Source organism: Kwoniella dejecticola, chromosome 3, assembly GCF_000512565.2.
Source record: "Kwoniella dejecticola CBS 10117 chromosome 3, complete sequence".
Classification (NCBI taxonomy): Eukaryota; Fungi; Basidiomycota; class Tremellomycetes; order Tremellales; family Cryptococcaceae; genus Kwoniella; species Kwoniella dejecticola.
This window is the reverse complement of record NC_089303.1, coordinates 594,461-617,934: the sequence shown is the minus strand read 5'-3', so window position 1 is coordinate 617,934 and position 23,474 is coordinate 594,461. Positions and strand designations below refer to the sequence as shown.

The following is a 23,474-nucleotide window of genomic DNA, read 5'->3' as shown; positions in this document are numbered from 1 at the left end:
GGACTGTGACGAGCGATGCCGAAGTCGTGATTAGGTAGATTACAGATAACGATTGCAAAATATCCAATATGAATATCAGTTTTATTTGACAATGCATCTTTCTAATAATCTCATGTTGAGGGAAGATCATCTCGCATGGAGCATAGAAGGAAGCCTTCGTACCTCTCCGGCACCTGTCTCTTGACTTCCTTCGTACTATTGCTGTCCGTGTATATCACTCATACAACTACCACTCGTCTCATCCGATCATTGGCAACCACTTATCTCCCCTTCAACCTTTCGACCAAAATGACGCTACCGCTTTCCGATGAATCGAGTCATGAATCTACAACGAGAATAGGTATAATAGGGGCAGGTGCATCTGGATTAGCGCAACTGCAACAGCTGCTCGAGATCTGGGAGGAGAGGAAAGAAGTGACTGGGAGAAGTAAATTGGAGGTAGTGGTGTACGAGACTAAAGATGATGTAGGCGGTGTATGGTACGTGCCGAGCGCATCTTCTCCACAAGAGACCGCCGATACGGTAGATACGAATGTGATGCTGACCGCTCATGTGTGGTCTCAGGTTGACGGATGATCAGCCGAAACCCAATATCCGTACACATCTGCCTTCTACGTCTAGCCATACCAAAGGTGATGAAACCGATGATTCTGTCAAAGATACGTATTCTTACCCACCGGCAGGCGAGAATCCGTCACCGATGTACCAAGGATTACGGACGAATCTACCTCATGTGAGTGTGTGATGTACTTCTGAGTCTGGTTCATCTCGTTAAGACAATGAGGGTCTATAATAGGATCTCATGGCTTTTAGAGGATTCCCATTTCCAGATAATTCACCCTTATTCCCGAAGCAAGGTGAGGTTAACCCAAGTGGATGGGCCATCATGATATCTTGAAAATGGAGACATTAACACTGATCCATATTCTCTCGCCTAACAGAACAGGTGGAACAATACTTGCAATCGTTCGCGGACCATTATTCTCTTAGACAGTATATCAGATTCTCCACCCGCGTGGAAAGGGTCTATCATACGCAGAAGAAAGGCTTAGATAGTGATACTAGCAAAAGATGGACGATAGGGAGCCACGATCTGCTCAATACCGAGGAGAAGACGGAAGAATTCGATTATGTGGTAGTGTCCAACGGACATTATTCGGATGGGTGGATACCGACATTTAAAGGATTGAGGTATGTCTGTCTGCCTCTCAACACATCAACCTGAATGGGAAGAGCTTATCGTAGGTCTCTCTCATCTCAGTACATTCCCTGGGGGAGTGATACATTCTAGATTCTTCCATCGAGCTTCAGACTATCACGGCAAGACCGTACTCGTTGTGGGCTCTTTTGCTTCTGGCGGGGATATCTCGAGGATACTGGGCAGCGAGAATCTAGCAACAAGTTTGGATGATGACGCCCGCCAAGACGGCGATGGATCATCGAAATTCATCAAAGTATACGTATCGACTTCGGGATATACCCAATATTCAGCATTGGAAGGACCATGGGCGAAGCACATCACGCATCTTCCGTTGATTTCGCACATATCTCCGCCTTCTTCAGATCGTCCGAAGGGAATCATTCATTTCGAAGAGGATGAAGGGACCGGAGAAAAAGCGGAATTGGAAAGTGTGGATGTGATTATCTTTGCGACGGGGTATAACTTCATGTTCCCCTTTTTCAGACCTGAAGATGCTCCGTGGAATACTACTCAACTAAGTGAGGGAATAATCAGATTGGGAGAGAGAGACAAGGGAGATGAGTGGGAAGAGGGCGGTATAAAGGGACAAGGAGTGGAAGGCTTAGATGAGCTGTTGTTGTTCTTGAAAGGAGACAGAACGATAAGTTTCCCTACTCTGTGTAAGTTTCGTCAACGAGCTTTTCTTATGAGGTGTTCATCCAATTGACAACGCGGTTTACAGCATATCAGAATGTACCGTTCCCCCTCGCCCAAGTTCAAGCTCGATTCACGGCGTACCTGTGGGCGGGTCTGTTAACCGGTTTACCTGATCATCCGAAATCACCGCCCAATCCCTCTAATCCATATTCATCAACAGCTGAATCTGAAAGCAAGCCCAATGCAGGCGCTGTCAACGGAGATGAAGCGATAAAGCGAGATGAGGAGGACAAAGGTCAAGTCGACCCACCTCAACCAGCTAAGAAACCCCGAAAAGTCTTACAACGGATCAAGCAGTTGGTATTCGGTGCGCCGTACGAATGGACTTACTCTGAATTCCTCATGGACTTCATGACCCGTTCGGACGAAGCTCATGGCGTGAAGACGAAGGAGTATTGGAAGAAGGTCGAACAATTCAGGAGGGATAGGCGAGAAGATACAGGTCTGAGAAAGCGGACTTTGGGTTATTGATGGATTCATTTGGGTCTTTGTACGAGTTGTATTCCTGCTGTGTGAGACAAATAGAGATATTATGGCGGATTTAGATCTAGATAATTTACATGAGAGGATAGGAGTAAACAAGGGAGATACATTTTAATCTATGTAGATTGTAGCTGATAGTGTGCCGTGTTATCCTGATATACGCTCACCAATGCGAGTTTGCGCCGGTACAATCACCTGGTACGCCTAGTCTCCACAGTCCGTCTCGATAGAGCTTGTAGGGCATCACCGTATGCACCTACGACCACCTGCTGATCGCTGCCTACTATAACATGTTCCTCCTAGTCCTCCCTATCTAGGAATGCAGCTCCCTTATCATTCTCGATCTTCCGCGTGAAGTTCGTGTACCACTGCTGGAAGACTGAGAGCGGTATAGGTGTCTCTGGGCTGTGAGTGGACGATACACTTATGTCAGTGGTCATTGCGGAAAGGGCGCAGGAGTGCTAGCCGTGATGTGAGCATGTGGGAAGACACCTTACTCACGTCAATTTCACTTCACCACCGAACGAATGTAAATAATTGAAAAGCTAAATCATCGGTCAATCCAGCTCTTTGTCTTTGATCTCACAGACGAGACGGAGGATTTGAGCCGTACTCGTACTTACATTCTTGACCACCTTCTCAGCGACTTTCCCCACTTCCACCTTCTTGACTATCTCTCCGCCCTTACCAGACCCAGCGGCGTCGCCTTGTCCGGCTAGTTGGGCAGCTATACTCTCCGGCTGCGATAGCGGGGCAATCTCAATCCCCAATTGAGCAGGCGGAGAAGGTTGATTTATCGGTGCGTTAGGCGGAAGGTGCGGACGTAGTCGGTAAATTGAAGATGGTTTGTTATTTGTCAAACTGCCAATATGTCAGTCGTTGTCAGTATGAGTACGAGATCCCGAAATAGCAATGAGAGGCACCTTGAGACTTCATCGAGTGAGAAAACAGACAGAACGACAGCAGCAGGGATGAAGTGAGGGCCAATACTCACACGCCCAAGGGTATGTATTCTGCACCTGGCCATGCGAAATGGACGGAAGCTCCGTATCCTTCAGGGAATGGTACTGCGCATTCATTCGTAGCCTAGTCAGCAGCGGTCGATAGCTCAGAAGGTATTGGAGCTTGTTGAAGACCTTGACTCCACTCACTCGTACCAAGCAAGAAGACTGTCAAGTGATTTATCTCGTATGGCTGTTCTAACGGAAATACGAAATGCGTTTCATCGCTGCGGCGAGGTCGATGTCAGAACATAGCAACAACAGGGACTCGATAGAATGCGGTGCCATGCGACAAGTTCGCTAAGTAAGAGATACTCACATCTGCTGCAAGTTCGTTTGGCTATCTCAACACTTAAGTCAGCGCCGAAGGCCGGAAGCAAGGGGTAACAGTTTGGACATAATAAGCACTCACACTAATCGTCCGGCTACTATCGCACCAAACATCTCAATTTTCAGTCAATCGACAAACTTCAAAACAGTGAACACGGCAGTGAATGGCAAAGGAATATAGAATATAGACAGAAGCGCAGGTAGAAGAGTGATAGATATGGTATGGACTGGACCGGGCGACAAGGTAAGAAGATATCTTGTGCGATTAGCCGAAGAAGGCTGAAGAAAGTTGTGGATCCCACTAGGTGCGTCAACATTACCGGGAACCGGGATTCCCCCGCACAGCACAGGCACAACGCGACTGTTTTCTACCAGTCTCACTGTCCTCCCCAATGATGGAGGGGTCGAAAGAGGTTCTGCTATAGCAGCCTGCCCACAGCTAAGATATACAACTCAGATATGCATGCTGAATGATGAATCATCGAATGAATACAAGGTTGAAATATGCCGGCTATCTTCGCCCCTTCCTAGCATCTAAGGCGTTTGATCTCGCATGAGTGATCAAACGGATCCAATCTTTCACATCTCGGCCATTCGTACCCCTAGCCAATATACCAGGAAGATCAGCGACGTTCATGCTTTTAGCAACGTGATATTGCTCACCGAAGTGCGATTGTATCTCCCCCTCTTCTAGCGTCTATCTTGAGCGTAAAAGCAGTCTCATCTCGGCCCTGGCGTATCTGGACTTCGTGTAGTGGAAGCGGCTACGAATAGTACATCGATCAGCCGTAGGCAGAGTGACTAAACCTTATCGCAGAAGACTCTACTCACCATTCGATACAAGTCCGTTCCATCGAGTAAGACGATTATATCATTACATAACACCATATTCAACTTTCTGCCGGATTTCAATTTCGACACTTTGCCTTCCTTGAGTAATCTTCGAGGACCAAGTAAAGCTGTTGGAGCAGTGAGATCCAGGCGACTGTCACCAAAAGGAGAAAGCAAAAGCAATCAGCGGTCTGTATCGGCATGCGGCGCGAGATACACAGCTTCACCGACACTCACCCTTCACCGCCTATCCACAGGTTCTCACTGAGAGCCTTCAACCGTTCTTCCCCTTCTGCCTCCCTGACACTTTCATTGATCTGACCGACGATACTCTCTACCATTTTCAGGGCGTTCTCCACTCTCGGAAGATCAGTATTGAGCTCGTCCGACGGGTCCAACGTGTCTGTGTAATGTATGATCTGCTTGATCAACAGCGGATATCGAGTGATCCTTTGCACTATGAACGTATGATCAATCACGCAGCATTAGCTTATCAGGCCACAGAAAGATTCTGGATGGATGGAGAAGTGACTCACTCGGACTCAATAGGAAATGCGATAGGTCTAATCCCCGCACTGCGGGATTGGTATCCCGAATAGACTATAAGGTGGAATCAAACAGATCAGATTCTGTTTAGCACACGCTCATGTTGGTGGTGTGAGCTGCGAAATGCGGGTGAGGGGGTTGATGCTTACGACTAGAAGAGAAGATAGCTCGGGGTTGGTTTCTCGTAAGTTCTGCAGTACTTTGATGGCGGCCGGTTGATTCACGCAGTAGGTCTGCAATGGCATGTTTGATTGGTCAGCATCTACGTGACCAGCCGCCCAATTGTTTGTGCAATGTGATAAAATGGGTCTGAAGAGTCCCGCAAGGCAGCGCTTTCGACTGGACTCACAGTATACACCCCTGCATTCTCAAGGTATTCTTCCAGGACATCCCCAATCCTATCGATATACAATCTACAGCTCTTCTGCCTATCCTCCAACGAACTTAGGAAGGAAGTATTGAACAGTAAGATATCTTCGATATTGGCGAAAATGATTTCAAGCGATTTCTCATCGAGCAGAGGAATCAGAGCAGCGTAAAACACCTATAATCGGATCGATCAGATACGATATCACGTCAAACGGGTCAGCAACCAGATTACATGCCGCAGAACGACATCTGCATCTGTGTTTTCTCCTGAAGGCTTAGGACACTCGATCTTGGGAAGCTTTAAAGCTGGTACAATGCGGAGACACTCACCTCGACGATAAGTTGTAAATCCCGCCCATATCCTCCTTCAGTAGCTATAAACTCAAAGATAGCTTCTTGTCTCTTCCTTTCCCTCTCACTCATCGTCGCCAGTACCGAGGGCTCCACTAAACTACCCCACGTTTTCCCAAACTCACTGGTCGTGGTCGGAGTCGGAGTATCAGGTCTTGAGACGTCGGTACTTTCTACCCTCGTTATCGGTCCAGATATACTAGGGTGTTTCGCAGAACTACCAGTATGGTTCTGATGCGTTCCAGTAGTATTAGTCATTAACTTATTGAAGAATCCAGATATCTTCCCTCCTCCTCCCCCGCCAATGCCGATACCGCTGCCGCTGCCGCTGAGAGACAGCGATTGCGATGGGGTAGGTGAATGGGGTGTAGTCGATGTGATGGCACTCGCGTTTGGGCCAGTCAATTGAGGAGTGATACTTTGACTGGTCGTCACTTGCTGCATCAAACTTTGACTTCGAGTCCGCCCGCCTCCGCTCGAGTTGACTCGGAGCGAATTCGGGCGCTGAGTCTGAGATTGAGATTGAGCGAGGAAAGCTTCATATCGAGCATAAGCATCTTGCGGTTCGTCCGAAGTTCTACTATTGTTGCCTAAGGGACTCGTCGGGCGTATCGACGGCTCAGCCAGGGGGGAATCGATTGGCGGTAGGGCAGGTAATGACTTTCCCGCACCTGGGCCTGAACTTGGTTTCGAGGGCGAGGGCGAGGGCGAGGGCGAAATCGAGGTTAATTGAGGTACAGCAGGAGCCTTTCGTCTTTTCTGTTTTTGCTTTTGTTTTTGTTTTGAGCCCGGAACTCCTGGGGGTGGTCTACGTCTCGAAACCACTCTACCCGGTACAAAATTACCAGGTCGAGGAGGAGGTTCACGCTTGATCTGTAATCCAGCTGCAGAGAGAATCTTCTGTCTTTCTTTTTCACGCCTTTTACGTTCAGCTTCCTTTTCTTCATCCACTTCTCTTTCCACCGCCTCGCCTTCGCCTTCTTCTTCATCAGATGATCCGTCTTCGTCTGAAGACCACCAAGAGAGCACTGAGTCGTCGGAAGAGGACGAGCCTTCGTCCTCCTCATCTGAGATAAGGGAAGGAGAGCGGCCCATAGATGAAGCTACGGAAAGCATCGACGTTGGTCTAGGTTGAGTGTCATTATGGGATGCAGGACGAGGGATAGGAGGTTGCGAGATAACATCAGTATGCGATTCTTGTGGGGGTGTGATATCTAGGACTGGATCAGCTTTCTTGGTTGTGGTTTCACTTTCTCGGTCTGTGACAGTCAGCGAGTTACGATTCATGTAGTTAGGTTGGACGTGATATTCATTCGCATTCGCATTCGCATTCATTTTGCGAGATTCCGTATGGGTGCATGGGTGACAATTATCGCAATGGTATATATGAAAAGGAAGATCAAACACAGTTTCAGCCTGTGTCAAAACGGTCTGTAAACATATAATCGTCTGTGTAAGGGGGAAAAAAGGTCAGGTTGACTAACCTTGAATTTCTAAGTAGCTAGCAGGGACCAAGAAGATGACACCGGCTTTCTCTGTCTTCCACCAATCTTGATCTGACTTGTCCACTATTTCGATCACATCACCCTCCATGAATGGAAGTTGGTCTTCTTCGCCTCCCGGATAATCGAACAAAGCCTTGGCTCGTGTGACTATAAGCAGGATTAATCAGCACTTGGTCGATACCATTGGGATTGGATGTGGTAGGTGGACACATACCTTGCAGCTCTTCGACGTAATCCTTAGGGAACCATCCTTTGCTTCCTTCTTTGACCAGTGTTCCATACCACCAAGCGCTTGATGCGTCTTTCGCGGGATGAGCTTCAAGTACGACATCCTCTTTGAAGCTGAGATCGACATCTCGAGTGCCGGCGAATTCATACAATGACCGGACTCGCAGAGCTGTCCGTGCACCAATGGTCAGCCCAAGATTGCGGCACCGGACATCTGGCTAAAAATAGACCACTCACTTTTCGTCAAATCGAAGTCATCCAATTCATCACCTTCACCATTCTCCTTGACCTGCTCATAGCCGTTGCTGGCAGGTTCATCCTCTTCTCTGGTGGGTTCAAGCGAAGCTTCTTCAGCGTGAGAAGCGGCTGGGTGGGTTGAGTCGGCCGCTAAGCCAGCGTACCAGTCCACGCTTTGTCTATTAGCGTTTCTAGTTGAGAACCCATCATCCTCTTCCACTGGTTGAGCTTGAGGTGGAGGAGATACGGTCCGAGGTTGATCATTGATATGTGACGGGGGCGCGGCATCTCCAACTACCTTGCCGATACCTGGAGGACCGGATTTGTCCACTGTCTGAGTCTTCTTGAGCCTAGCACCACCTTGGATAGCGCTGAGTAGAGCACCTCTAGATTGACCAGGATCACCTCCTCCCAAATTAGCCAATGCAGCAGATGGAGCTTTAGGTGCAGGCGGAGCGGCTGGCGCGGCCGATCCTGGTCGTGATCCGGTTGGAGAGCCTGATCCCCCAGATCCCAGGATATTACCGAAGAGAGCCTGGGCGAGTCCTTGCCTTCCTACTCTAGAAGAGAAAGTCTCATCGTCCGATGAGTCGTCCGAGTCTGCCTCTTTCTCGTTAATATCTTCCCACTCAGGTTCGCTTGGCGGAGAACGGAAAGCCGTTTTGGAAGGAGGGGCAGCAGCTGGCGGTGCGGGTGGTGGTGGAGGGGGCGGGGGAGGGGCAGCTGTAGCAGGTTCAGGTGATTTGACCGCTGGAGATGTGGGACCAGACGCGGCGGCTGGTGGCTTGAAGAATGGGTTGAATCCACCGGCAGCGGGAGCAGCGGGTGAGGGTGTAGCTCCAGGGGCAGCACCTGGCTTCCTGAACGGGTTATAGGACGTTTCGGAGGGAGCAGCTGGTGCGGGAGGGGGAGGTGGTGGAGCAACTGGAGGATCTTGGTTTACCGTCGGTGCAGGAACACCAGGACTAGGTGCTTTGCTCCTATTTTGTCTTGCAGCTAAGAGTGCTTCTTCTTGCTTTCGCTCCTCTTCCTCTTCCCGTTGTAGCGCTTCTAATCTGGCTTTTCTATCCGCTCGAGCTTTGGCAGCAGCCTCCTCCTTTCGTCTTAGTTCAATCTCCTCCGGGTCCTCATCGGGAGCTACGATTTTCGGAGGAGTGGGAGCTGGAGGTGCAGCTTGAGCAGATGTGTGCTTAGAAGCAGGGGGCGGAGGTGCGACTTTTGGTCTGGAAGGGGGAGCAGGGGGCGCAGCAGGCTTCTTCATGGCTGATTTCAGAGGTCCCGCAGGCGATGGTGGGGCAGGGGGCTTTTCCTCTTCAGCTGTCGATCCGCCAGCTTCGGCCAGACGCTTCTTCCTCGCCTCGTCACGAGAAGCTTGTTCCGCTTCAGCCTGCTTAGACTTTTCTTCCGCTTCCTTCTTCTCCTTCTCCAATCGATCTTGAACACTCGTATCGACGCTCTCTTCCGCAGGGGCAGATTCGACGCCCAATGCGCGGAGTCGATCATTGATTCGCTTTTGGGCTTGTTCTCTGATGTACGCTTTGCGCTCTTCGGGGGTCATGTTCTTGGTCGAAGGGGCAGCGGCCTGGGCAGGGGCTGGTGGTGGTGGAGGGGCAGAAGCAGCGGCCGAGACTGACGCAGGTGGCGGAGCGGGTGGTGGAGTTCGAGAAGCAGGAGGTGATCTCGGTCTATCTCGGTCATAGGAACTTCGCCTATCTCGACCATACCTATCATAATCTCTGTCTCTATCCCTCTCGTCTCGTCGATCACGATCGTACCTATCTCTGCTTCTGTCCCCTTCGAAAGTGCCTCTGTATCTATCATAATCGTCTCCGCCCCTGTCTCGATCACGATTGTCGTATCTGCCGTGTGTTTGATTCCTCTCGTCCCGTCGTCTGACACCAGCTCGCTCCTCCATGGCTTTCTCCTCTGCCCTTCTTTCCTGTTTTCTCTCAATTTCAGGTAATTTCTCGTGCATCAAGTATAGCAATTCTCTTTCGAGCTCTCTCCTCTCTTTGTCTTTTTCGGCGGTACGTCTACCCTTTGAAGTATATTCTATGTCTTCTTGGATTCTCTTGACTCTATATTGGAGTGTTTCAATCTCTTCTTCCAATTCCTCATCTTCAATGCTCTTTTCAGCTGATTTCTCTAAAAGGGTAGATGTGTTCTCTAATTTTCGTCTGATATCTTTCAAACCCGCATCCGGATCTTCGCCGGCATATCGAACAGATTTCCTGTCCAAATGCCTAGATGAGGGCTTGTAGGTGGTCGATCGATCGTCGGAATGCTTGTACATCAACGCGTCCTTAGAATTGCTGGGTGGTGCAGGACTGCTTGAGCCATATCCAGGTGAAGAAGCGTTAGATCGACTGGTAGCTTCGTGTCGCAAAAGATCTTTCATGAAGTTGACGGTAGTATCGATGTCTCGCATCGAAGCGGGAACAAGCTCCTCGGGCAGAACATCAGGTATGGTGTTTCCGTTCAGCGCTGTGAGGCAGTACGGAGATCATCATCAGCATCCCCATTAATTGTGCGTGCGTCAAGGCTCATACTGACCTCGATATATGAGACCCATGGCAACGTGAAACTCGGGCAAATTCAGCTTGCCTCTATTATCCTTGTCCGAGAGGTTCCTAGTCACCGTGACACCAGATCAGCCAGATCCAATTTTCGCTAAATATGAAGGAAGACATACCAGATCTTCATCAGATTATCTTGGTCCAAACCACTTTGTCCAAATACTTCCCGTGCCATTTCTCCAGTGATGAATCCATCACCCTTCGTGTCCCACGCTCGGAAGATCTGATCGTAATCCTTCTTCTCTTGTCGAGACAGCGTCCAAGGCACCTTCGGCGTGTTCACCGACGGGTTCTGAAGTAGAGATTGGAACGATTGAGTGAGAGGTTGTTGAGTCTGAGGTTGATTGAATTGCGGCATACCAGAAGCAGCAAATGGCTGTCGAAAACACAGCATGTCGTGTCGTTTCCCCTATCAGTCAAGCACCAAAGATGACGGGGTAAGGGGAGGGCTCACCTGAGATAGATTGGAAGGCATGAAACTCTGCATCATCTGCTGCAACCTCGGATCGTGCGGTAGACCAGTAGCTTGTGGTTGTAATCCACCCATCCCCATTCCCGTGGGCTGTGACATCATTCCCGTAGGCTGCGACATCAACCCACCACCCGAATATCCAGTTTGTTGAGGTAACAATCCACTAGCTCCCCCGCCTGGATAGCCCGTCATCTGAGGTGTCAGGTTGCTCGACCTGAACGATCCGGTCGATTGAGGTAATTGGGGTGGTTGGCTCAGAAACGAATAATTCCCACCGGCACCGCCTTGTCCGGGCATACCAGTTTGTTGAGGTCGTTGTTGTTGTGGTTGAAACCCCGTTTGCATGGGCTGCATACCCCCTCCTCCCGGGTATCCTGTCGGTTGAGATTGCATGAAGGAGGGGTTGTTACTGAACCCTTGACCCGGTGCACCGGTCTGCTGAGGTTGCTGGAATGACGGGTAACCATATTGCTGCTGCTGCCATTGATTCGGCTGCATCTTGGACAGCCAGTCTCTTACAAGATGAGGAGGGTTTGACTGGTGTTACAAGTGGGTATACAACGTAAGGAGCAGATAAGGTGGGAGTAAGTTGACGATTAGGTATGAGTAAGTGAATGAGGGAGGATGGAAGTATTGAGCTATGACAGCGCATTGCACTGTGATGACCGCGATATCCCAACTCAACCCTGAATCACTCACTGCATGGCGTTAATCCGAGTGTGGCACATGGTGACCCCAGACTATGACGTAGCGTCCAATGATATTGAAATGCCATGCCATGCCATGCCATGCCATGCATATAAGAGATAGCCATGCGATGTAGAAATATAAATGCAGTAGTTTAGAATCCACCAAAGTTGAAGCCAGAACTATATGCCATAGGCTTGATATCCGGATGCGGGACAGCGTCGAATTGGTGATATGACAAAGTACCGTTCGATTGCATTCGCACGTAGGCGGCCTGTTAATAAAACATGCAGGTTAGAGGCCAGTTTGCGATGGAGTGGGAAGACGATGGGGTGTACAGATTGCGCCGGATGACGAGTCGACTCACCTTATTACCGGTTGAGTCGCAATAGTTGGGACAACTGAACACCGTTATACACAGACCATCATGCTCGACAGCGTACCCATCCGCCCTGACCTCATGCGATCGAATGACAGCCGTGATGTTATTCAATTCACACCATCGTCTAGTGACATCAGGTCCAAAGCCCAATCCTACTCCTCGTTTCGATGGTCCACGTCCGTTGGGCTCCTGCGGATCGGTCCATAACATCTACAAAGCCAGGCAAAAGTCGATCAGCATTCAGAACAGAATTTAGCACCCAGTCGCCGCACAAATTTCACTCACCTCGCACATTATACCTTCTTGGCCAGGTTGTCTACCGAATCGATCTATCTTTCTAACCTCATCTAGTGTGACGCCGTCCTTGCTTACTGGTGGACCACCATGACAGACGAAGAACCTCCTCTTTCCTTCAGACAAGATTGCAGGTTTCGAGCCTTCGGACTTAGGGGAAGCAGGAGGTTGAGAAGCGGAAACGAGGACAGCAAGCGGTACTGATGCGCATTGAGATATGAGCTCTGCTTTTTTGATCACTACACTAATGAGACCGCTTACAGGAAGTGAACACGTCCGCAAACAGCTTGAAAGTCATTTCTCCCAATTTGGCTTTGCATTCGCCTTCGAATCCGTAAACTTTGTTCATGTCTGCGAGAACATTGTAAACGCGTATAAGCGATCGCCCTTCTTTGTACCAAAGAGCTTACCGTTAGTCTCGTGATTACCACGGTTTATGAACACGTATTCGGGATATAACCATTTATACGCAAAGACGGTTAAAGCCACTTCTACCGACCAAGAACCTCGATCGACCAGATCACCTGCAATCGTCACACCATCATGAGCACATTTCTGAAAAAGCAGAGCAAAGTTGCGTTCTACTGACCGTTGAAGATCATATAATGTGATTCGCTTGGATGTGTCGTCATGGACAAAAGGTTATGCACATCGAAGAATTGACCATGAGCTTCGAGGAAGTATAAGCTTGTTTCTCGCACCAGTCTCGGGGGTTTCGGACTCACTATCACCGATGATATCACAAGTGACGCCTTCCGGTATACTTATCTCCACCAATGTCTTCTCCTTTTCAATCACACTCTTGCATCCCAATATGATCTCCCACGCAATCCGTTTAGGTACCTTCCCTCCGTTCTTGAAACTCTCAATCATGCCCTGGACGAATTCCTTGGTGGGCTGATATCGGCCGTTAGGATCCTGCGGTATGACCGGCAGCGGGAAATCAGGTGCTGAGGAAGTATCCAAAGCGCATGCCCCTGAGGCGAGGAGGGATAAGCATTTCGAAGAAGCCGTTTCTGTATCTCCTACACTGATAGCCTATCGTCAAATCACGTCAGCCCGCTGTTGAACAAAAAATATGCATATAGCAGATGCAGCAAGCGGAGTCCACCTACTTTTTCAAACTCGATTTTCCTGATCAGCTTGACGGTCAGCTGTAGCTGGTCTCTGGCAGCTTTGTTGTTCGGATCTGTCGAGATCGCCTTCCTGAAATCTGGGACAGCATCTGTTGGACGTAGAATGGCTAAATACGATTGACCACGTCTAAAGTATGCTTTCGAGTAATTCGGGTTGAGATCGATCGCCTTGGCTGAGCACAACTTTCATGAGCTCCCTTCCGTTGGTCCATCCTACCAAAAATGCTCTGACACAAGTCCCGCCCTCAAGCTGCATACTGAGTATGACTGATTGTGATCGTTCCCATGGCTATGAGAGCGAGATCAAGCAGGACGGAGAAGAAGCAACTTACTAGCATCTGCTATAGCCGCACCGTGTTCCTCCATCTTGGCTTTACTCATAGCCCTATTATTCCAGAAAGTACTATCTTTGGGGTTCAAAGCTATAGCTTGGGTATACAGATCGATCGATTTGTTGAAGTCTTTGGCTATTCCCAAACCGTCTCGTCAGCTCCCATCTACCATGCAACTCACGGTAAGTCCACCGGAGTTTGAGTCACAGCTAAAGCTTACCTCCAAACGCTTTGTTCGCCTCAGCTTTCATTTCCAATGCCTTTGCTTTATCCTCTTCCGTGACTATCTTGTTATCGTCCACTTCAGGCTCTAGCTCTCCATCGGACGACACTGTGCTCAATGAAAAGCAGTTAGCATTCTCCAGCTCAGAGCTGCCGGAGTGAGAGCTGCTCACATGACAGTCCAGCTAAGGAAGTCGCCGAGAGGACAGGCGAGGGGAAAGGGGTTATATCGTCATCTAGAGAAGAGGAGGAAGCGGTCGAAGATGACGAAGCGACATTCGATTCTACCCCCGTGATGATCTCCGACAGACTGTTATGCAGCTCAGAATGCTCTTGCGACATCGTGAGCAGGTTGACTAGAGGAGAGATGATACTATGTTAGAAGAGAGATCCAATGCTGAGAAGACAACAGAATAAAGGAGAAATGGAATGGGTTTGGTCCAACTTTTTCTACACAGTGCGCCGATCATTTCCTTGAGCTGGGTACTCCTTCGCCCGACGGGATCAAATTCACCTCGGTACAATTGCAAAGACGATCGCGTAGGTATGTAGGTATGGCTCATTCTGTCGGGTGTACCGTGCATACCCAAGCTAAATGGAACTACAAGACCGTTGACAACTATGTCGCTTGCATCTCGCATCTCGCCATAGAGCCCGGTAATGTGGTCATGCATCTGTGGCGTCAATCCATCATCATATCGCAAGATTATGCCGGACGAGTGACGTTGCCTTGTCCAGCTCCAGCTTCGCCTTCAGCCAGAGCATCTAGACCCCACCAATTGAACGCCTATCCCGATGCATGCATATCAGTACAGCTCCCAGAGTGCATATTATGATCATGGCAGATCACTCACACCTGGATCGGCCGCCGCATTCAGTCCATCAGTCTGCACCATCGACTCCCAAAACTGATTGAACTGCGATGTCCGCGAATGATCAGTTACGATTACCCGAGCCAAGTTGGCGACTCTATTTAAAACTGCTGCTGCGAGTGCTCACTTCTGTTTCCCACGCATTACCTGATAACGGCGGAGGCAACTGTTCCGCTCCACCATGAAGTACGCCGGATGCTCCATGGGCGTGATTAAGCGGGCTGTAATCAGATAATTCGTGCTGATAGGGCGAAGTAGTCGAGGTCGAGTCCGCTCGGATCGTACGAGACACTTGCAGTCCTTGACCTTGTCTACTAATCAATCTCGTCCTCCAGCCCAATAATTCCGCGTCATCGTCGTCGCTATTGGCTGTTTCTGCAGCAGTGGCAGTAGTTGCGGCAGTCGCGCTTGTCGCTGTCTTATAGGGCGATTGAGTTAATCTACCCTTCAATTTCTGTTGAAGACGTCTTAGCCAATTCAGATTCTTCACCATCCGTGGCGAATTCCTAGATCCAACGACTTGCTGATACACATCGACAACATTATCTATGATTGTCAGAGCGAGTCCAGCCAACACATTCTGAGGGTTCTTCAATATGAGTGAGCCCATACATATTGCTGAGCTGAATGCGTGATACTGCGATAGATATCTCCAGTAATTAGCTGACGGGATTGCGTTGACGCTATTTGGGTCTGACCCGACTTGCCCAGATCCACCAATGCCGCGCCGCGGCATGAGGATACAAGCTATAAGCGTTCGTAGCTATGATCGCGATCGCCTGAACAAGGGTGGTAGTCAATACCACTGATTAATTGTCCGATGTGGTGGGCGAGCAAAGCGACTCACGTTGCATCGTTCGACCACTGCCAAGTATGATTGGCCATAAGTCGATCTCGTAGGATCCTCAGGACACTCATGTAGCGCTTGAGCGAAATAAGGCCGCATCAGGAACACAATAAGTTCTGATATATTCATAGCTATCGTGAATTGCTTATGAACAATTTACACTGCATTAGCAAATTACCAACTTCCCGAGCTTGGTCTAGAATGAACTTGGGATGGAAACATACCTGGAAAGTCAAGTGCAAGTTCCTCTTGTCGATAGGTGGAGACGCAGCAATGGCAGATTCCGGTGCAGGATACGCGGACGGCAGAGCACATAAGACCGGCCGACTTCTCAGCTCATAAGGTACATTCCTTTCAAACTCGCAGCTACAGTATTTGTCATAAATCAGCTGTCAGCCAGATTGTGATATGCTGCGGACTAGGTACTCACGCTCGCTGATATAATGCCAGACATTCAGAGTAGGGAGGCGTCTTGACCTGGGACGAATGATCCAGCACCCTGAGATAGACAATTCAGTTGTCAGGGCAAAGCCCAAAGCCCAGATGCTCGAGTGCACGAGTTGTGTAAAGGGATGAAGCCTCACGCTGCGAAGACATGGGAAAGCTCATACTTGGCCCGGTGAAACACTTCGATATCACCCGGTACGATTCTCGGATAGGCTGTATCCACATGATTCGGATTGATGATACCCCTGTCCAGACCCGCACAGTCAACCGACGTGGAGCGGGAACCCAAAGATACTGTACACGAGAAGAAAGCCGGACGTACGGTCTGGAAAAGCAATTACAAGACATGATTTCCGTCGAATGACATTCCCAGAAAACCCGCCTTCATTTCGCCCAGTTCTCAGCTCGAAGCGTATTTTAGTAAGACCGGGTCATGCTCACCGTCGTTCCTCAACAGCGTGATCGGGCAAATTCCACCGTGCACCATCTCTGTGAAGTCCCATAGCTAGACTCATGTGGGCTGTCAAACCCCATAAAGGCCACGCCGAATCTCCGTTCTTCCCAGAGTCCATGCTCCTGCAGAAAATCTTCAGCTTTAAAACAAATGGGGATGAGGCAGGACTCACAATAGCAGGTGTGCCATGATATGCTACAATGGGATCGTCATCAGTCTTTAGGTTTCTGGGTTTCAGATAAGCCTTTTGTCCCTCACCAAGGTCTGCACGCCTGCTGTGGTATTATTCGCCAAGAAATCTCCTTTTGCCAGACACGCCTTAGACACCCCCAAGTAGTCCTCCACTGATGGATCATCAGGGGAAAGCTCCAGATTATAATACGAGCCAACTGCAAAGACCACAAACAGGAGAGCCAGCTGTTGAGCCGATACATCGTATTGCTGCGTTTCGCTCGACCTGGAACCGCTGTACGCCTTATCGGAGATCGAATCTATTAGAGATTTTGATGCTATATTGAAGCTGATTCAACGTCGAAGCGAAAATGAGTTATCTGTATCCGTAACCCCTGAGATGAGGCATTTACTCACTGCCAGGAGAAATGCCGAAAGTATGTGTCGATCAATAAGCGTCCCTCGCTCCTAGGAGGCAGTACGGCCAATATTGCCGATGTGGATATGAGCCGGGAAGCAGTATTGAAAGGAAATGCAACTGTTGCCCCAAGAGAAGTTGTCATACCCATACCCGTACCCGTATCCATGCCCATGTGACTCATTTGATGTGATTGATCGTAAGATAGACCAGGAGATGGCATACGGGATGTCGGTGGCGGTGATTCACCTGACTCGACCATTTCTTGCTACCTTTGGCCATCAGCACACTTGTATTCGTCCTGACTAACGACTTCTCACATTCTTAAGCCATTCCGCGGCCGCCGTCCTACCCAAGTACTTCGATCGTCCGGATCTGGAGATGACAAGGGTCCCATGACCCTGCTCGTCCGTGTTGTCCGCAGTTTTGCCTGCAAGACCGGTGTCAGGTGGTTGTCCAGTTCCACCTACGTTTGGAATGCCTTGGAACCCCTGGAAAGAAGAAGTCGAAGCGACAGGCTGTCGAGCTATATAGGCGGTTTGCGAAACGTATGGCTCGTTCGTGAATACCGGAGTTTGACCCGTAGTATAGTCGAAGGGCCGGATCGCACTAACGGGAGTCGGGGGAGCAGGTGGGTGAAACTGATATTCTAGATTATTTTGGGCAGACCCGAAAGAGTGTTCCGAGCTTGGAAAGGGAGAGTGTCCAGCAATCGCGTGGGTGACTGGCTGTGCGTCACGCGTGGTGGTTGTGTGTGACGGACTTGATGTGTGACGAGGTCTCTTCCGATCACCAGGAGCGGTATCTTGATTCCTCTTAGTCGGCGGATTCATGGCACCAACGCCTACGCCCACACCTGCCGAGTTGTTCGAAGACTGCGATGTCTCACTTATATTGGCCCGGTGGATGAATTGCTCCAACGAAGATAGGCGCTCTTGTAGGCGTGCTACTTCAAGATCCGCCCTGTATCGGCACGCCAAGAATGATCAAGATGGAAGGGTCAGCAGTGATTGCAAAGCCGGAGACGAGCGCAGATACTGATACTAACCCTGACAATTCTGGTTCGGCAATTTCCTTCGCATGGCATTTGTCCGCACATTCACGGCGAATGCAAGTACTGCACGGGACTAAACAATACTATCAGTCAATAAACAATTGCGGCCGGGTCCCTCTCGACCTTTTCGGACACTCACTCTGACGGTCACACTTCAGCTTGAGGCGTCTGCATTCTGTTCAATAGATGTGATACGACATGACGATCAGCACGGCTCGGGTCAAACGGGGAAAAGGGATCAGTGACGTACCCGTGCAGCTGAGCTGGGGTCTGGCCTTTCGTTTCTTCCTGGCTTGCTGACCGTCCAGAGACACCTCATCGTTTGCTTGCGACGGACTTCTACTGTTCCTCATCTTGGGCGAAGCGTACTGGTAGTAGGGATTACACAGTGAGGCTGATGCAATATTCTGGTAATCTTTGACCAGTGGGTGCAACACTCGGAGTCGGAGTCGGACTCACGCTCTTTTGAGTGCGAAAATGATACCCCTGATCGGATATAATGGAGATTTGCTCCGATTCAACTGCAACCCAAATCTCTAAATAACGTGACAGCTACCGGTGTTGCCGGTTCTCCTCAATGGGCCAGGGATAATTATTAGGTTGCGTGACGAATTCACGCGTCTCGGTAAGATCGTGAATCATGCTGGACGAGACCTCGTGGAATATCATCCATTATCAAGCGCAACGCATGAATGCAATATGTAGCAGACTGAACGATAGCTGATTGTCCTTTCGCTGCGGACTCTGCTTATTGTCCCGTCGCTACGGACTTCGTGACTCGCGGTCGTCAATCGAAGATGCATGCTAAATCGGCAAGAGAAATATGTATCTATAAACTATTCGACGACAACGGATTTTCGTGCTAAGCGAGATTCAAGTGCCCGTTCATTAGTTTGATTGCAACTGTCCGGCCGGTCGAGGTAAACTCACGGTCAATTCCGTTAGCCCAGCTAGTGATCTGTCTCCATCCTGCATCGACCTTGAGCTGTATCCCAAACATCAGCCTGAGCAACCCGGCAATGCCCGGTGGTAGAACTCGACTTACGTGGAAAGCGTTCATCATCGAATTCTCGAGCAGGAAGATGATGGCCATAGCAATCTCCGGTGGCGTGGTGAAACGTCTAGGGAACATGGAGTATCCCTCCACCGCATCTTGGAAGTATTTCATCCTGTCTCCTGATGCCATCAAAGGGGAGACCACCAGTGCAGGAGCTATAGAGTTGACTCTGATACCGCTCGGTGCCAGGAAGTCTGCTGCAGCTTCGGTAATACCGAGCACGCAGGCTATGGAAAGGATTTCATCGTCAGGTCAGATGATTCACGAATGAGAAAAGCGTCAGTAGGCGGTTTGGAAATTTGCCAAACTTACTCTTTGACGGTCCATATGTCAAACATCTAGCCGGTGGAGTATGACCGACAACAGAAGACAGATTCACAATCACACCTCTTTCCTCTGTTACTCTTTCATGGAAGACATCCAAAGGAGGGTATTGGGAGTTGATAGCGTCCGCCACCAAGGCGTCTACAAGGAAAGTACCGTATGCGTTGACCTTCAGAACAGTCTCAAAATCCTACACGATTGCATTAAGCGTAAGAGGCGTCATAGTGTCAGAGGCTGGGATAGCTTACTTCGAGCTTATCGGACATCTTGCTTGTCCACGGCTTGTTTGGGTTCACAGCTGCACAGTGTACCGCTCCGAAAAGCGATCCTTTAGGGATCTGCTGGAGAATGCTGGTCAAAGAAGCTTCCATGATCTCCTTGTTGGTTATATCGGTCTTGGAATAGAAGTACTTTTCCGGTTGATCGAAGGCCTGGATCTTCGCTTTGGCTGTTTCTTCCGGAAGAATGTCGAATAGCTAGAGCCAAAGACGTGCCCATCAGCACAGTGGTTCCCAACGTCATAGAAGGTTACTTCAGCTCACCACAGCATATCCACCCTTTTCTACGATGATTGACGCCGTCGCCGAACCGATAGAGCCCAACCCGCCGGTAATCACGAAAGCTGACATCCGACAATTTCAGCTTCGTCCAAATTCCAGCCGGTTCATCCAACCCACCTTTGCCGTCGAGAATCATTTTGTTCTTGATGTTCTTGTCACCTTTGTTGATTGGTATTTACGTTTCGTAAGGTGGATACAAGTCGAGCAGTTCGATTCTTCAAGTAGTCATCGATTCCGATATAAGTAGGTAGTCCCTCGAAGAGCACTCACGTCGAGACGTTGATGAGATCGGCTTGCTATCGGAGTCAGCTTCACCGTTCTTAGGTCTTCTTCGGATTTGACCAAAATTTCTCCGATCAGACGATCCGGTCCCGGAACGATGGCATACAATGCCATGTACCACTGTACAGTTATCACCTGGCCGGAACGATTACGCCGAAACGTGTCAGGGAAGGCTTCATCAACTTGTACGTGACGAAGCTCAGTTCGACGACATACGTGAAGAGCTGCCTCATTGGTAATAGGGATTTTCCCCCTCGAGGGGTCCTCGTCCTGTCAAAAGGATAAGAAATTTGTGCGATTTCGCTGGAGTCATCAGCTAGCGGAACTCCAGGCTGGAGTTTGAAGCCGAGACACCGAGGATGATGCTAGCTTTTCAATCTGATAGACGTAGAAGGAGAGAACTCATGCATGAATGGGTATCGATCTGTACAAAGAAGCAATCTATGGATGTTATACTATTTATGGATCTCTATTCAAGGTACGGCTCGGGAGAAACGCCCTCCAATTTCGCTTTGATCCTCAAAGCTACCATCTTGGAGTGATATCGAGCGGCTTGTAAGGTACCGACCATCAACCACATATTAGGCACACCGGTGTCTCGCCAAGCAGAATTAAGCTCTCCTTCCTCGTTCATTCCCCAGATCGGGTTGAAACGATCCGCCACCTCGTCGCCTAGAGTCTTCCTCACCGAATCGATAGTGTTCGAGAATCCAGTTGCCAAGATAACAATATCGTATTTTTGCTCTCGGTCTCCGTTCAAGACCACAGTATCTTCCGTAAAGCTGAACATCGAATCCGAGTCAGCGGCAGTTGATGTCAAGAGTCAGGAGGGACTACGTACTGATCGATATAACCTTGTTCGACCTTGATATTGCCGTTGATAATCTGCTCACAAGCACCAGCATCGAAGTAGAAACCCCCATTTTTGGTGTATCCCAAAGTTTGAGTCGATGTACTTCGTTGACCTCTCCATGTCTTGAAGCCTCTATCCTCCATACCTTGCAACAAGTCGTGGTCGAGCTCAGTAAGCTCGGCTCCCAATCGTCGACCCATCTCCTCTGATGGTCCTACTGGCATTCCGTAAGCGATCCTGTCCGCCACTTCCAGATCAGGTCGTTTCCCATCTTCAGGCTTGTACACTCCTAGGATTCGAGGTACACTATGGGTCAAAGACATGATGTAGGTGGGTGATCGTTGTAGGATGGTGACGTCTACACCTCGTCGAGCGAAGTCGTAGGAGGTGTCGAAACCGGAAGAAGAGGTTCCGACCACCAAAGCTTTCTTGCCCACCCATTCTCGAGAAGAGTCATGTTCTGTCGAGTGTCGGATGGTACCTTTGAACTTTTCAGATCCGGGTATCTTAGGTGCATAAGGTACTCCAGCTAAACTGGTAGCCATGACCTGTTCGTTAGACGTCAGTCTTCTGGTCTCCATATGCTGAGCCTGCAGAATCACTCACCAGCTGTTTTGGGTGGAAGGTCCTTGTGCCCTTTCCTCCTCGTGAGACATCGACAGTCCAGCCGCCATTGGCGTCTTGGTGTGCGTTCGTCACCGAAGAGTCGATCCAGACAAAGAGTTCCATAGCACTGACATACCACTCAAACCAATCGGCGAGCTTTGCAGCTGGGCAATAGGTCGGCCAGTGCCTTGGGTAAGGCATATATGCGAAATGATCTAGCAACTTGGTCAGTACAGCTACTGACGTGCGGGTTTTAAGGGTAAACTTACCAGCCCAATGAGGAAGGTGCAATGATAAAGCTTCGTATCGACCCCTCCAGTTGTCACCTATCCTCTTGTTGCGCTCAACAATCAGAGCGTTGACGCCTAATGCTTTCAGCCGAGCGGCAAGCATAAGACCGCTGCGCAAGTTGTTAGCACAGGACGTCAAGCTGTCATAGAGTACGAATCACTTACTTTTGACCACCGCCAACGATGAGAACGTCTGGCTCAACACCCTCTAGCTCGAGGTCCATGCTCCGCTGAGTATCCCATGCATGCGGTCCTGTCATATGGCCGTCTCGTTCCGGGATCTCAGGGAATCCGTGCAGCGATTCTAGGGTACTGTTTAGTGTCCATATCTTGTACCCATCCTTGGTCGAGATAATATTGATCAGTGCTGTGCCGCCTGCAATGTCTGTGTTCAGGCTTATATGAGCCTGAACGAACGAGAGGTCCGGGTAAGGTCGTTCGATCTTGGGCGAAGGCTCGATTAGAGTGACTTTGGAAACCGGAGTCTTGGGCAGCAGGTCGGAGGCTGCTTTCAGGATGTGTTCTCGGAAGTTGAAGGTTCGGTAATCCCATGTGAACAAGGCTCTGTCTCTCCACACACCTGATCAAAGTCGCTCTTCCGTTTAGCCAAAATCTTGCAGATATTGGATATGAAGAGTTGCGACTCACCGTGCTTCATGAACAAACTGGAAAAGGCAGTGGCATCTTGAGATCCAAGAGTTTGGGAGATCTGGGTCACTATCTCCTGGGCAACTGACTTGGGGTCGGCATCATGAGCAATCTCTATACCTTCTTGACCGTGTGTAGGGAGGGGATGGTTGTACTTGAACTTATACATGTAATCTGCCGCGACGGCATCAGGGTATACAGGGAGTGGTTTCTTGGCATCGCCGTTGGCTGACTTGGTACGCGCCTTCAAAGATTGAGCATCGACTTTGACGTCGTGATGTTGGCCCTGTATAGCTATAGGAGACATTTCAATGACTGTCTGCGCAAATGAGGTAACGCCCACTACTTGGACAACCTCAAGAATACTCTCGCAAGCTAGTTATACCTCTTGATGCTACCGATACATTCTAGGTGAAAGATCACGTCGATCATCCGCTGCTCCGATATGTCCGAGCATCCGCTGTTGAACATCTTAGTGGACATATTGGACGTGAAAGGTATTCGGACCGATATGAAGCCCATGTCGACGAGTTTTATCGAAAAGAGAAGCTTTTTCGGTTCAAGGATGTTGGTTACCGAGATGAGGTCGATCGGATGCGATCCCTATCGGATCCGACGGACATAATCAGGTGAATCACCGACCAGGGTTTGGTGTGTCGATCCAAAAAGGGCTATTTTCGGTGCGTCCATTGTGGACGTCATCTTGAACCAA

General features: G+C 49.5%; 7 protein-coding genes across 7 annotated transcripts; 1 reads left to right on the top strand and 6 right to left on the bottom strand.

Annotated features, from left to right (window-relative positions):
• Positions 1–288: 288 nt before the first annotated feature.
• Positions 289–2,368, top strand: I303_102623 (uncharacterized protein; the record flags this gene model as incomplete). The annotated part of the gene is made up of 6 exons (XM_018405976.1): positions 289–479; positions 565–733; positions 797–857; positions 942–1,191; positions 1,262–1,860; positions 1,923–2,368. 6 exons carry the CDS (start codon positions 289–291, stop codon positions 2,366–2,368), a joined length of 1,716 nt encoding a protein of 571 aa, XP_018264470.1.
• Positions 2,369–2,679: 311 nt separating this feature from the next.
• Positions 2,680–3,825, bottom strand: I303_102622 (uncharacterized protein; the record flags this gene model as incomplete). Its single annotated transcript, XM_018405975.1, has 7 exons — positions 2,680–2,785; positions 2,882–2,925; positions 3,004–3,241; positions 3,375–3,447; positions 3,532–3,608; positions 3,701–3,721; positions 3,794–3,825. The coding sequence occupies 7 exons, from the start codon at positions 3,823–3,825 to the stop codon at positions 2,680–2,682; spliced, it is 591 nt and encodes a 196-aa protein (XP_018264469.1).
• Positions 3,826–4,222: 397 nt separating this feature from the next.
• On the bottom strand, positions 4,223–11,324 carry I303_102621 (uncharacterized protein; the record flags this gene model as incomplete). The annotated part of the gene is made up of 14 exons (XM_065968590.1): positions 4,223–4,313; positions 4,375–4,475; positions 4,543–4,696; positions 4,780–4,999; positions 5,079–5,142; positions 5,238–5,321; positions 5,438–5,632; positions 5,788–7,067; positions 7,293–7,460; positions 7,528–7,710; positions 7,779–10,262; positions 10,332–10,408; positions 10,471–10,730; positions 10,809–11,324. 14 exons carry the CDS (start codon positions 11,322–11,324, stop codon positions 4,223–4,225), a joined length of 5,877 nt encoding a protein of 1,958 aa, XP_065824662.1.
• Positions 11,325–11,667: 343 nt separating this feature from the next.
• Positions 11,668–14,221, bottom strand: I303_102620 (uncharacterized protein; the record flags this gene model as incomplete). The annotated part of the gene is made up of 11 exons (XM_018405973.1): positions 11,668–11,787; positions 11,881–12,105; positions 12,181–12,389; positions 12,451–12,540; positions 12,600–12,713; positions 12,779–12,859; positions 12,915–13,227; positions 13,305–13,498; positions 13,658–13,792; positions 13,878–13,988; positions 14,053–14,221. The coding sequence occupies 11 exons, from the start codon at positions 14,219–14,221 to the stop codon at positions 11,668–11,670; spliced, it is 1,761 nt and encodes a 586-aa protein (XP_018264467.1).
• A 364-nt stretch (positions 14,222–14,585) lies between these two features.
• Positions 14,586–18,495, bottom strand: I303_102619 (uncharacterized protein; the record flags this gene model as incomplete). The annotated part of the gene is made up of 17 exons (XM_065968589.1): positions 14,586–14,666; positions 14,734–14,796; positions 14,879–15,388; positions 15,459–15,530; positions 15,599–15,742; positions 15,823–15,964; positions 16,029–16,097; positions 16,183–16,290; positions 16,368–16,427; positions 16,487–16,621; positions 16,672–16,694; positions 16,758–17,019; positions 17,088–17,356; positions 17,409–18,051; positions 18,137–18,215; positions 18,282–18,317; positions 18,393–18,495. 17 exons carry the CDS (start codon positions 18,493–18,495, stop codon positions 14,586–14,588), a joined length of 2,799 nt encoding a protein of 932 aa, XP_065824661.1.
• A 483-nt stretch (positions 18,496–18,978) lies between these two features.
• I303_102618 (uncharacterized protein) lies at positions 18,979–20,219 on the bottom strand (the record flags this gene model as incomplete). The annotated part of the gene is made up of 7 exons (XM_018405971.2): positions 18,979–19,004; positions 19,073–19,127; positions 19,188–19,426; positions 19,512–19,713; positions 19,772–19,999; positions 20,066–20,145; positions 20,201–20,219. 7 exons carry the CDS (start codon positions 20,217–20,219, stop codon positions 18,979–18,981), a joined length of 849 nt encoding a protein of 282 aa, XP_018264465.2.
• A 615-nt stretch (positions 20,220–20,834) lies between these two features.
• Positions 20,835–23,069, bottom strand: I303_102617 (uncharacterized protein; the record flags this gene model as incomplete). Its single annotated transcript, XM_018405970.1, has 6 exons — positions 20,835–21,147; positions 21,207–21,766; positions 21,825–22,039; positions 22,094–22,224; positions 22,280–22,694; positions 22,763–23,069. 6 exons carry the CDS (start codon positions 23,067–23,069, stop codon positions 20,835–20,837), a joined length of 1,941 nt encoding a protein of 646 aa, XP_018264464.1.
• Between the last annotated feature and the right edge of the window lie 405 nt (positions 23,070–23,474).